Here is a 14,010-nt window from a genome sequence, read left to right as displayed (position 1 = left end):
CAAAAGATGTACGCCTGTCATATTTCTTGAACATTACACACACAGCAAACATACCAGTTGAGATGTTATTTTGGGAATACTTAGTAAGGTTTTTTATTTAGGTATTTATTAACATGAATTATTTCATTTATTCATTCCGTTGATATTAGTAATGTCAGTACAAATATTTGTAAATCTCAATACAATTATTCATGTTAGTTCATGGTGCGTTTACTTATGATAACAGTGGCAACCTTTTTTTAAACAATGTATTATTTAAACAATGTATTAGTAAATGCGGAAATTATCATTTACTAATATAAATAAATGCCGTAGAAGTATTGTTCATTGTTAGTTAGCTAACTATTAACAAATACAACCTTATTATAAAGTGTTACTCTTATTTTTATAATGGATATGGGTTTGATAATTGTTGTCCTCAGGGCCAGATTAACACTTCACTGTACCCTGTGCAACAATATTCAAGGGCCCCATCATCACAACCCCAGGATCACCATAATCTGGCAAAATACAGAATAAATTACAGTAATACAGTCAATATACTCAATATTTCAATAACTAACTGCCATCAAGTGCATTTTGATGTTCAGATGTGCAAATGTTCATCGAACTACAAATGCACCACTATGTTCTCTTGTCAAGACCACTCAGTCATGATGTTATGAAAACAAAACACATCGGCATCAATCTGGCAAAATTGACCCACTACATAGTCACAAAAGATAAATAAGCAACGACTTTCAAAGCATCCAATATTTATTTAACAACACCTACTCCAAACACAAATGCATAGAATTGATAGAGCCATCACAGAGGAAGTTCACAGACAAGACACAAACAAAAATCCATAGAATCCATCTCCTAGAATCAAGTAGCATTTTGGTCCTCATCTTATTTTAAACCGAAATCACTGTCATCTCAGAATTCAATAGGACTATCAAGTTATAGCGCAAAATAAATTTAAATTTTTAAAAAACAAAATGTACAGCATTTACATGGAGCCACCACAAGGAACAAATGTATCAAATGCAGTATCATCTGCTCCTAAACAGTTTTAAAACAGAAAACAACTTGTCACATCACAGTTCAACAAGACAGGCAAGGGTTAAACATTTTAGTGCAATATAAACATTTGGAAATCTGTCAATTTATCTCAATTAGACAAGACAAAAAGAAATGCTAAATAATCTGGCAAAATACACAATTTAAATCCTAAATAATGGGGAAGAGCATTTATAAAATTGAAATGCTTGATTTCATTTGGCAAACACATCTCACACGAGCATTTTTCTGGACTTTGAATGTGAAACAGCGGCTGCTCGCAGACTCGACGAGCGGTTCAGATGGCGGTTCGGCTAGAGACCCATCACCGCTTCCCTCAATGTCGCACTCGCAGCAGAATCCGGGTCGTGGTTGAAGATGCTGCTGGGGGCTCTTTGCTCTCGGGGCTGTGAACATTAGCTAGCGCCGGCAGTGAAGAAATGTTCTGGCTAGCTGAGCTGTCCTCGTTGACGGATGGTGCCTTAGCAGACTAGTTGCTAACGTTTACTAGCGTAAAGAAATTCCCTATTTTCGGTCTATATATTAAATTTTCTGCGTTCCTGACATCCTTCTCCCTTTTAAATTTCCGATTAGCGCTCCCACTTAGCTACTCAGTGTTTGCATTTTTGAGTTGTGCTGTAGCTGTCAGTACACGACCCGTTCCACCTGCACGATCCGTTCGCGCATGCGCACCACGACGTTGTAGAAACCGCTCATGCGCAAATGATGATTTAGTTGTGCGATGATTTACGACACTGCACGATCTGTTCCACGCTTGCGCAGCTTTGTTTTACTTTGTTTATATTTTACTGTTAAATTAAATACAATACTCAATTTACTTCGCTGCTGTCCACCTCGTATCATTTCACTATACGTTCTGTCAAATCAGTTTGAAATACTGTAATGTTTCCCCTGACTTTGTAGTTCTTCATGTAAATGATAGTCTAGTTAGACATATGTGTTATGTTCCTTATTGGCTTCTGTAAACGCCATTGAAGGGATTATTTTACTAATTTAGATTAAATAGATAGATATATTAGCCTATATAGACCCACACTAATAAATTACTACATTTAAAGTAAACTAGTATTATCAGAATTTAATAAAAAACGACAAAAAACGTCTTTGACAATACTACTGACCTCAGATCGAAACACTGTAAGGTAAATAGACATGCCATACAGCAATGAATCGCAAAATGGAGTTTGGAGGAAACTGAAGATTTGCAGTCGATAAAAATACTTTATTCCACATGTAACCAAAATCATCCATGTTCATGTAACAACTCTATTATTTTGGATTGACAACCACATAAACACATCGTAATCATGGTAACGTAAGCAACATTTAAAAACATAAAAACAGACTCGCCGTGAACGGTTAAACTATGTAACGTTAGTCTATAAAACAAAAAATATGCCGTCAGTTGTGCCGCCTGCCGTCAAATGTTTCTTCGCCTGCGTCACGGTACCAATAGTGTAGGAAAACCATGACGTTTTCTAATACGTAATTACGCGCATGCTCAGAACGGATCGTGCAGGTGGAACGGATCGTGTACTGGCAGTAGCGCTTGCCGTCACGCGACCGGCTCAGTGCACGTTGATTGGTGTTAATTGCCCAATTGCCCATATGGTTAATCCGGCCCTGGTTGTCCTAACATATAAATGCAGGGTTCGAATTACGGGGGAGCTAAGGGGAGCTCGGCTCCCCTGAAAAGGACCTGGGCTCCCCTGAAAGCCCACTTTGAGACATTTAGGGGGAGCTCTAAAATACTGTCCATTTTTTGTGTCACATATAGATTTTGATTTTCTGTACATTAAGGTTCCTGAAATAAATGATGATATTAAAAATGTGTCAATGTTGTGTGTTTATTCGCTCATTACATTACTATTTCCGATCTGTCTCCACTAATAAATGCAATGCTGTGTCTCCTGCTGTGAGCATCCATGCGTGGCGGCGCTGCACTGAAATTACTACATTTACGTCACCACTTGAACTTCTCACTGAGTTGGTATTTGAATGTTAGCTTAACTTCAAGTTCAAAACATACTTTCGTTTTTTGGAACACTCTGTGGATACTAATAAGAATGTGAAAAAAGAAAGCAGCCAAACCTCAGTCAATTTGGATTTACAAAACAAACATAGAGGAGTGATGACAGCGCACCAGCTACAACTAGCTTGCCGGTGTTTGTGAGGATTGGCCCTAATCCTATTTAATATTGATGTATTTTTTTATAATTGTTATGTGAGTTATTCTGTTTTTATCATGATTTGCATGATGTGGGCCTAAGCGCGGTTAATTCAGAACCGTGGACAGAGCTGTTTGCCCTAACACTGATTGACGCTTGCGTTTCGAAGTAAACAATAGGTTTACTGTAAACCTATTGTTTTAAATGCCCGAGTCGGTCAGGGTCAGGGAGGATCGAAAAATAGGGCTCCCCCGAAAGCCACTTTGTAATTCGAACCCTGTATAAATGTATATATAGATGCATAAGCATTTGGCAGTTCATTCAAGCTATACATTTTATTTCGTGTCTTTGTTCTCTGGGAATGAAACAATGATGTTGATCCTCACTTGGCGAACTGGAAAGTGCACTCCAAAAAAACACATGTGAACAATAGATTGCATCTACAATTACACCTGCCTATGAACCATACAGATAAAGGCAAAAATGTATTAAACAGATAAATATTTAGAAGCAAAGTGCAGGAGAATAGATACATGAATGTAGTAGAACAGTTGGAGTAAAGTAACACACACACAGAAATCATTGAACAAGCTGTAAAAGATAAACATGAAAGCTGTGCCGAGTTACATAAATAAAAGTTCAGTGACTGAAAGTAAACAAGAAAGTTGATTGTTTCTGTTAGTATTATTTATGCTAGTTGTAGTTCATTTAAGAAACCAAAACAAAAGTTAACTTAACCTGTATAAAAAGAGGAATGTGTTTATCTCCAAAAGCTGTGAAAAACTTATTCAGGGCAAATAAAAGAAAGTAAAATGTCAATCTCATTTTTAATGATGACACGCCCTGGATGAATGTTCTCTTTGTTGTAGTGACAGGCTGTCATTTGCCACACATCCAAAATATAAACGCCAACATCCTGAAAAGCCCACCGTAGAACTCTGTCCAACTGAAGAGAATACCAGTCACTGGTAAACACATCCTATTACAAAGACAGAAAAACAGCTAATGCCAATCATAAATATTTACTATTTACATTATTTACATGTATCTGTAGTTATGTGTGTAATGTATGCGTCACAATAACCTTCTATGAATTGACCATCGACAGATAATAAGTGTCATCTTTCTGTAGTGTTTTTATATTTAACTTGCAACAGCTTGCATACCTTAAAGCCAGTGTTGACAGTTTTGAGGATAACTGTAGTTTCTGGTGCTCGCTTTAGTAAATCTAGGACAGCTTTTCGAACCCTCAACACTCTGTGGATGAAGACATCTAAAGGAAATGACGTGAAGTGGATCCCCAGATGAAATACAACAACGGTGTGAGGTCCTCCCGTCAGGTCATCGATCTCATTACTGGTGTAGTGAAGATTAGTCATTTCTGTCTTCTTACAGCGCAGTGGAATACCGTGAGCTCTCCAGTGTAAGTCGATGTTGTTGCCCACATCCACTGCTATCAGAGGTCCTGCCTGATATAAAACATGCAGATTCATCTGCTTCAAACCTGCGAAGAGAAAAACCAACAGCGATGATCCCAAAATGATTGCATCCATAAAACTTATTTCATTGACAGACAAGCCATTACGTTACAATCACAATAAGCATCACTCGAGGCATTTTTATCAATTGCAAGGATCTGTCTCACTTGGTACAGCTTTCAGCAAGAACTCAAACCACTGTCTCACGGTAGAATCTCCCATCATGTAGATGTGTTTGTCTTTCAGGCATTGAGTTGTTGTTTCGGGAGTAAAATGGCGAGTTTTACACACAAAGGACGTCCACACATCATTCAGATAAAAGCCAGCTGGAACTGGCGAGTTCAAACCAGGACGACATTTCTCTCTTACATCTGCACATTGAAGTGAAAGAGACTGTAAGTCATATAAATCTAATGTTCATTTTATTTGTTTTGTATTGTTAATTCAAGTATCCAAGCTTTTGCTAAGTCTTATTTCATCCAAAAATCCATCTAAACAAACAGATTCAGATGACACTCGTGTGCATATATAAGCATTCATTAAAGGCCAGCATACCAATACTTGTACTTCCATTAGAAGGAAGAATCATGACTGTGCTTTTTTGTCCGTTGATACCTTTGTTGCTTGGATTCCTGCCAAAGATAATTTTTTTAACATACTGCGTTCCCATATAAATTATAAACTAAATATAAATCTTAAATACAATATAAACATAATGCAATAAATGCAAATGAGAAAAATGAAAAGCATCATTAAGTCTCACAAAAACTTTGCTTCTTCTGCAGTCACATGATTGATGTACTCTGCAAAAGAGTGGTACACACGGGCGCTGCATGGCAGGGATTTGGGTCTCTGGCAGCGCCATTCCTCTCCAGTGCGAGAATCCTTATATTCACAACAGCAATTTCCTTTTTTTATTCTTTCTAATCCATTTTTGTCTGACTTCACATTACACAACACTGTTTCTTTCAGCTTAATCCCATTCGGTCCTGGTCCTTCAAAGTATCCAAAGAAGGACACTCTGTCAGAATCAGTTTCTGTGTGATGCTTGAGGACCTGCACAGCTTCGCTGGAGTGGATCAGACGCACAGCCACCTGTGCCGGTCCAACCCACGGCAGAAGAAAACGCACAGAGTAAGAGCCGTTGAGCAAGTCCATCACCTCCCCAAACACACTGGCCTGTGACACAAGAACATCTCAAACAACCAGATATACATAAAGATATAAAATGTGTACTGTGTAAAAGATTTTGTACCTTTTTAGAATAGAACAGCTTTGCTTGAAAGAAGTCCCCTCCATAAGATTTGGAATCATTGTTAAAATTTCTCGCATGGATCGTAACAAAAAGCTCCTCCCCTATTTGATAGCTGTCTTTCAGGTTCTGAATGATGAATGTGGAGTGAGCTGGACTTGTACTCATGGACACATCTGTGACTGATCTGTCTGGTCCAGCCCAGTAGAGAGTCTGCTGTAAACTGGAGTAACGTTCTGAACTGATTCCAAATTCAGAGTAAAATGAGCTTGTTAGTTTCTCTTCTGAACTAATTTCTGAGACATCATCAGCATGGGAGCTGGAGTTATGAAGTCTTGCAAAGTACGGAAACAATAAGCTGTGTGGAGATTGTTTCTTTCTTTCATTACCCATATGAGACCATAAAACCTAAAAACATGCAAAAGATGTTATCAATGAACAGTCTAATTTCAGTGTCACAAAAGCATAGGACCTTTACTTACATATACGTAATAGAAATATTGGTAAAGCATATAAAAATATGACCCTGCCTCAGAAAACCAGGCAAAAGTCTCAAGATGTAATTTTGAAATAATGAACATTAAAGTTAGGATTTTAACCATTCATTTCAAAATGATTCCAATGGATATTCTCATTGAATGTTCATTACTATGTAGGATGATTTAATGTAGAAAACAGCAAAATCATCAAAAGTGACAAAAGCTGGGGATTTACAAGCAGGGTCATAAATGTGTTATGCACAATGTTTTCCCCCATCTTGGGTAACATACAGTATACACATTGATTTGATAAAATCAACTATGAACAGAAATTATTTTAAGTCATTGAAATTACTTACTAGAAAGCATATCATTCCACTGCACATCCCAAGAAATAATATCTTTAACCATGGTCTTTCCCTGTGAACTGTGAGATCAAGTTCATTGAGCAGTAAAATGGGTTACGATACTTCATTTATGTAGAACCAACACATTTCTTTAACAGAATAAATTTATGCATGAAAGCCAACATTTAAATATTGTTGGCCATGCAACTGATGCCTTTATTAAATATATACATTTTTCTACTAATCAAACCCATTATAGCCAGTGGGTCCCTTTTAATAGTTAAGAAATTTACTGTTCTCAAACACTTTACAGTCTTAACTGCCAAATACATGAAATACAGGAGAATCCAAGCTACAAAATCACATTGATTTCATATTTTCTTTTGTTAGCAGCACTACTTTAATTCCGTACCCGACCTACCGGTTTTTAAACATGTAGTAACTCAATATGGCAGAGTTTCGGGAGAGTGAATCAACTAAAATATTGTTAGCTAATATAGGAGATATTCTACATTTGACTGGTGATTTATGAAATGTGTTTAATTTATTTATAAAAAAAATGTAAAATAGCCTATATTGTTCATAGTTTCCATAACAAAGCCGCTAAAGGCTAAGCTGCCATCAATGCTAAATAAAGCTTAACGTAGAAAAGGGACCAAGAGCTAAAAAGTTTTTTTTTAATTGTTATAATGTTTCAAGTCCTCACTATAGCTGGCTGCCGTCAGCGATTGGCTACAATGCTCAAAGCTGCAAATCAAGCTACAATTAGAAACAACACAACTTGGTATTAGCTAAGGGGGGTCGAAATAGTCTTGGCTACTGGATCCACCTTCCGCCTGCCGTTTCCACCGAACAATGCTTCATGACAGAAAAAAAGCAATAACACAGACTGGACATGGATGAGTTTGTGACAGAATTCTCTAAAATGAGCAAAGTCATTGCCCAACTGGAAAATCCCTTGGCCACCTTTCATCTCATATCTGGTGCCGGGCCTGTAGACATGTCCTGACAAGGTATTCCTGGTCATGGGGATTTTTTTAGCACCTCTTATGGGTGTGTTCTATTAATTGTATAGGCTCAAGACCATGAACCAAAAAAGGTTTGTGGTTCCATCTGGACTGATTTTCTAGAGATATCTGTTTGTCTACGGTCTTGTGTTATCTTTAATGTTTGTGTTAATGACTCTTTTTTTATCTTTAAAAAATCCAACATGTCGGACCTCTGGTTTAGGGTTCAACTTTTAAAACCAGGAATAAGAAAAACAAACGGGTAAATATCTTCATCTTCAATTTGTTTAGTTCTACACTGTTTTATAATAAATGCTGATTAAAGTTGTTCTCCTTTTAAAAACCCTTTTGTATTGTTCCAACTTTTGCGTTTACAAAGTTGTCAGAGAAGTTGTTTTGTTTGTCACCGTTCTGTGAATATTCACAAATGCATGCTTTTTGTTTGCATGCTTGAGTGTTTTGATGTGATGTGTCGCGTTTGTAAGCTTCATTTCATGTCTTACTGAACCTTACGAATGAAACCGATGGTTTTCAACTGCTAGTCAGTAAATATAGGACAGATTTTCTGACATAATCTACAGAAAGTGATTACACAGAAATTGTAAGGTTATGGACTTTAACTCATTGTTTTTTTCAGCTTTATTTCCTTATTTTACCACTTAGTTATAATAAGTTGCAAGGCTACTTCTTTGCCTTTTTTAGTATTAATTGTTTAGATGACCTTTGTTTTAAATAGTTCTGTGATTTTGTACAAAAATCTTACCTAATCTAAATGCAATGTGTGTATTTATATATGCATTTGTTTCTGCATTTATTTATCTATTGTTTTTGGAGGTTTCATCCTCCATAGAAGAGATGTTAATAAAGACAATTAATTCATAAAATAAATTTGTTGAAAAAATGTGTTGTTTTATAATTTAAAAAAAGATTTAACAAGAAAGACATTTTTCTTAAGCACCAAATCCCCTGACACTGCAAGTACATTTTTTAGTCTAACATTCCAAGTGTTTTTTGTTACATTCTTAACTTTGTTTATAACATAACTTCAAACAAAGACAACGTTATAAAACTTAGCTAATAGGTTCATGATGAGAAACAAGCAGACTTTAAATAACTTACTGTATTTTCCAGTTTCATGCTCCATTTTTATCTGAAGGCACGTTTACAGAAAGAGCACTATTTGCAATGAGCGTTTGACAAATCACCTCATCTCATTCCAGCCTACATGGCAGGTTGTTTAACCTGCCATGCAAGATATACAAGATGAAAAAACACTGTATGTTTGTTTTAACAGTAGTAAAACCATAATTTGGGATATGAAATGTTCTATTAACAATTAGGTGACACCAACAGTAGATTAGATTTTTAGATTAGATTAGATTCAACTTTATTGTCATTACACATATACAAGTACAGTGTAACGAAATGTAGTTTAGGTCTAACCAGAAGTGCAGTAGTTTATAAGAGTAAGATTCTCTTTAGTTTTACCAGTCTAGTTTGCACTTTTGCGTCATAAATCGAAATTGTTACGTCCTACGGTGTAATTTTATTTTTATATTATTATTTTCTTTGTCTATGCTGTGTTTCCGACCACTAGGTGGCAGTAGTGGTGGGTTTTGCTTTCCATGTTTTTTTTGTGTGCAGGTAAAGCCAGCTGAAGGTGATCTCCTTGATTGAAAACAGCTAATCTCGTGTTGGTCGCCTTCTCAAGAAAAGGTTTGTTGTTGTGACTGCTTACTACTGGTTGTATTTCTTGATTAAGTCTATGCTTTCTGATTGCTCAGTTGTGACTGACCTAGCCAACTTTCAAGTAGTGTTTTTTTTGCTTTGTTGTTATTTTCTAAAACATTGCTATATTGAGATAGAGACCTTTAGGTCTGTGGTGAATTTAATTGTTAAAACTGAACCTCTGTCTTCCGTTCCCCTGTAAAAATACCTAAACTGGGAAGTCTAGGGAGTGGGTGCCCTTTTGTTTATTTACTGAATTCTTTTCTCCTGTTTAAAGTAGAGAGGGAGTCAGGAAGATTTTCTTTGTTGTTTTTTTCCTTTTATTTTCAATAAGGTAAGATTAGAATTTGGCCCTATAGTTAGAGGCCTTTGTGTAACACATTTCTGATGTCTCTGGTGAAATTTTTTTTAGTTCTTAATGACGTTTTCTCCTAACCTAGACTGGGAGGAACGTAACACATGTTGACACTTCATTATATGATACTTCTAAGGTTAAATATGTTGTAGGAGTGGTTCTCTGCATTTGTTCAGTCGAAATGAACTAATAGAACCTCAATGCTATAGGAAGGCAAATGGTCCCTTGAGGGCAAATGAGTCATCCCACACACAAATAAAGGTTTCAATGTGTTCAGACATAATTGGACATCCAAACTTGTCTGAACAAGCACCCAGCACAGCAGCACAGCCCGAGCGAATGACGTTTTCGTTCTGTGGTTGGGGTTAAACAAAATTCTGAGTCTCTCTGCATTTCGAGCTTCGTTTTACCCCCTCTCAGAGAGACTGTACACTGCTTTCGAACATTCCAACGTCCCTTTGTTTCTGGAGATGGGGTATAGAGTAAGTAAATAGCTGCCCAACTGTTGGTGTGTTTTGGACCCCCAAGTAGAGGTCAACCGGCCTCTAAGCAGACCATTAGTAAATGTATCGTAGAGGCAATTTCTTTAGCTTACAGTTTCCTGAATGAGACACTGCGTCGCCTTGCCAAAACTCCTTGTGCCGGGAGCATTTGCAAATGTTTTTTTTTTTGCAGAAGCTGATTTGCACTGCGTCGTACATTTTAAATGACTATATTCTGTAAGTGGAACGGACGTAGAAAACATGCTGGAGGAATATTTACTCAAGTGTTATTACTGCCAATTCATGTATCGACTAAAGAAAAAATATACATTTACATCTTGGATGACAACAAGGGTGAGTAAATTATCATGAAAATGTATGTTGAAAGTGAAAAATTCCTTCAAGCTTTTTCCGTACAGATTTATCTTCCCATAAAACGTTGTTCCTTTGCAGACCGCAGTGATCTGGCAGGAACATAGATCTGCATTAGCGAGTGGAGACACGATGGTGCGGACCCGGTGGTGGTCTTGTAGGCCAGGAGCATAACTTTGAACTTTATGCGGGCGCCAACAGGGAGCCAGTGTAACCTGATGAAGAGCGGAGTTACATGCGCTCTCTTCGGTTCATTGAAGACTCACTCAGGCATGCTGCGATGCGAGCAGAGACCGTCGGATCGTCCGGTTGAAATGACAAGTAGAGTTGTGTGTCGTCCGCATAGCAGTGATAGGAGAAGCCATGCAAATGGAGAAGAGTAGCGGTCCAAGCACTGAGCCCTGTGGCACCCCCGTGTTGAGCTTTTGGGACTGGGAGACAGACAGCAGGCGGACAGAGGAGAGCAGAGAAGGTTTTGAAGAGCGTGCGAGAGTCCGGAGAGTTGCAGATCTTCGAGTGGTAGTAATCAGTTTTTGCAGAGGTGACGTCAACAGAGAAAGTAGATAGAAGAGATTGGTAGAGAGAGAGGTCGGCAGAGTCTTTTGACATTTAAACCAATACATTCTAGATCAGAGAGAGTCTAAATTGGATTCTAATAATATATGGTTTATCTGATCACTTTTGTTTAGTTGGCCCCCTAACATACCTTTAGGTTTTACACGCCAATCCCAAATTATTTTAGAATTGTTGAACGTGTTTCAAGTTTTAAGTACCTGGGGACTCATATTTTGGAGGACCTGTCCTGGACCACCAACTCCTCATGCCTGGTCAAGAAGGCTGAAGAAGAACCAACTGTCTTCAACTATCCTGGTGAACTTCTATCGCTGCACGATAGAGAGCATCCTGACCAACTGTGTCAGAGTCTGTTATGGGATCTGTTCTGTTGGTGAGTGCAAGGCACTGCAACGGGTGGTGAAAACAGCCCAGCGCATCACAGGGACTACACTTTCTTCCATTGAGGACATCCAGAAGAAACGCTGTCTGCGTCGAGCTCACAGCATTCTCAAGTACTCCTCTCATAGACTGTTTACTCTCCTGCCTTCCAGTAGGCGCTTCCGGTGCCTCCGGACAAGAACCAGCAGACTAAGAAACTTTTTTCCCAGAGCTGTTTCATTATTGAACTCTGCCCCCCACTGATTCCACTTCCTCTCTTAACTTTAACTTCAATGCTGCTATAACATTGTTTACATTGCACTACAGGGCTGCCATGCATGACTGAACTGTACACACCAGTACTTCATGTTATCTGCTCTACCGGACTGTTTACACACGCACAGCATCATTTGCACTCTATACTGCTCACTTGCACACCAGAAATATTATACTGAATGCTCATTTGCACTAATGGACCACAACTCATCTACTGCACTGTAACTCTATTAACTGCATCTACTCATCTATTGCACTGTAACTCGATTAACTGCATCTACTCATCTATTGCACTGTAACTCTATTAACTGCATCTACTCATCTATTGCACTGTAACTCGATTAACTGCATCTACTCATCTATTGCACTGTAACTCGATTAACTGCATCTACTCATCTATTGCACTGTAACTCGATTAACTGCATCTACTCATCTATTGCACTGTAACTCGATTAACTGCATCTACTCATCTATTGCACTGTAACTCGATTAACTGCATCTACTCATCTATTGCACTGTAACTCGATTAACTGCATCTACTCATCTACTGCACTGTAACTCTATTAACTGCATCTACTCATCTATTGCACTGTAACTCGATTAACTGCATCTACTCATCTATTGCACTGTAACTCTATTAACTGCATCTACTCATCTATTGCACTGTAACTCGATTAACTGCATCTACTCATCTATTGCACTGTAACTCTATTAACTGCATCTACTCATCTATTGCACTGTAACTCTATTAACTGCATCTACTCATCTATTGCACTGTAACTCTATTAACTGCATTAACTAATCTACTGCACTGCAACCTATTAACTGCATTAACTCGTATACTGCACCGTAACTTTAATAACCGCATTAACTCATCCACTGCACTGTAACTTCAACAACTGCATTAACTCACCTATTGTATTGCAACTTTAATAGCTAATGTCAATAATTTTTTAAGTCACTTGCACTATTGTTTAGTCTAAATTATTATCTGTTCATATCCACCTGTACATTAATGTTCATAGTGTTAATGTTCATAGTATATAGTCATCTGTATATATTGTTAATAGTACATACCTACTGTCATATTTTCATAGAACATACCTACTGTAAAGTATTTTCATAGTCCATGCACACTGTTTAATATTTTCTCAATATTGTATTCTGTATTTATTCTAACTATATATCCTGCACTTGCTAATTGCACTTCTGGTTAGACCTAAACTATATTTCGTTACACGGTACTTGTATATGTGTAATGACAATAAAGTTGAATCTAATCTGAATCTAGTCTAATTTCTCCTCATTCAAAGTGAAGAGAAGCGTGCGCACATAAACAAACAAGATGGCGAAAAGTTTGGACATTCGAAAGGTGTCCTTCCATTGAAGCTCGTCAACAACGTCATCGACAAAGTTGTACCACCATCTACTCGTCCTCCCGGGTCTGATCGAAAAGCGCCATTTAAAACCCTTCGTTGCCGTGAATGAATGTTAAGATTTTGCTGTAGGTCTCCGCTGGTGGTTATAGCACTGGTGTAGTAATCTACACTTTGCTGGAGAAGTGTTAACAAACTATTGCACAGCGCAAAAAAACCCATGTAATCCGCGATTGAGGTATCTATTTTTCCATTGTTGTGTTTGGATATACACGCACATACCACACCACCACACCTAATACACATGCGCACGATGTCGTTTTCTCATTCTTGCGTACTTCGGGGTTTACACGGAAATGAGAACGCCGTGGTTTTCAAAAACTTGCACTTTGAAACCCGTTTTAAAATGTTTGCATTATCAGTCCCCTAAACCGTCAATCAATCGTCAGGGACTCTGGTATTTTGTCTTTACAAAGTGATTTCGCCAACTACTGGCGTGGCATGCATTATACAGCGTTTAGTCATTTTTGCTAATCTGTGTAAATGCGGATTGTTTTGATAACGTTATCTTTTCAGTTTTTCATCGTGTAAACATGGCTTTAAATACAGGAAAGTAACCTATTTGTCATTTATGGCAATATCCGAAATGTTGCCTATGCATCTATTGAAAACACACCAGGAACAGTGGGTCAGTC

The 14,010-nt window shown here is 37.8% G+C and overlaps 1 protein-coding gene across 2 annotated transcripts; it reads right to left on the bottom strand.

Moving 5' to 3' along the window:
* Nucleotides 1-2,266: 2,266 nt before the first annotated feature.
* On the bottom strand, nt 2,267-9,011 carry LOC306908287 (NXPE family member 3-like). Of its 2 annotated transcripts, XM_079481021.1 has the most exons (8): nt 8,913-9,011; nt 6,799-6,866; nt 5,964-6,368; nt 5,472-5,887; nt 5,264-5,340; nt 4,876-5,079; nt 4,397-4,734; nt 2,267-4,209 (listed from the first exon to the last, which is right to left on the bottom strand). In XM_079481021.1, exons 1-8 carry the CDS (start codon nt 8,935-8,937, stop codon nt 4,015-4,017), a joined length of 1,728 nt encoding a protein of 575 aa, XP_079337147.1. In that variant the 5' UTR covers nt 8,938-9,011; the 3' UTR covers nt 2,267-4,014. The 2 variants fall into 2 exon arrangements, with proteins under 2 accessions (XP_079337147.1, XP_079337148.1); XM_079481022.1 differs by lacking the exon at nt 6,799-6,866 and having other exon boundaries at nt 8,913-8,980.
* Nucleotides 9,012-14,010: the final 4,999 nt, after the last annotated feature.

This window comes from Barbatula barbatula (assembly GCF_947034865.1).
Source record: "Barbatula barbatula genome assembly, chromosome: 19".
NCBI lineage: Eukaryota > Metazoa > Chordata > Actinopteri > Cypriniformes > Nemacheilidae > Barbatula > Barbatula barbatula.
This window is presented reverse-complemented; position numbering and strand designations above follow the sequence as displayed.

What these genes read in the sequence shown, in the direction of transcription:
- LOC306908287 (XM_079481021.1), bottom strand. Translation starts at nt 8,937, where the DNA reads ATGGAGCATGAAACTGGAAAATACA. An exon ending in CTTGCTGAAAGCTGTACCAA is followed by an intron (nt 4,735 to 4,875) that starts GTGAGACAGATC and finishes TTCTCTTCGCAG; the next exon opens with GTTTGAAGCAGATGAATCTG. An exon ending in CTGTCAACACTGGCTTTAAG is followed by an intron (nt 4,210 to 4,396) that starts GTATGCAAGCTG and finishes TCTTTGTAATAG; the next exon opens with GATGTGTTTACCAGTGACTG.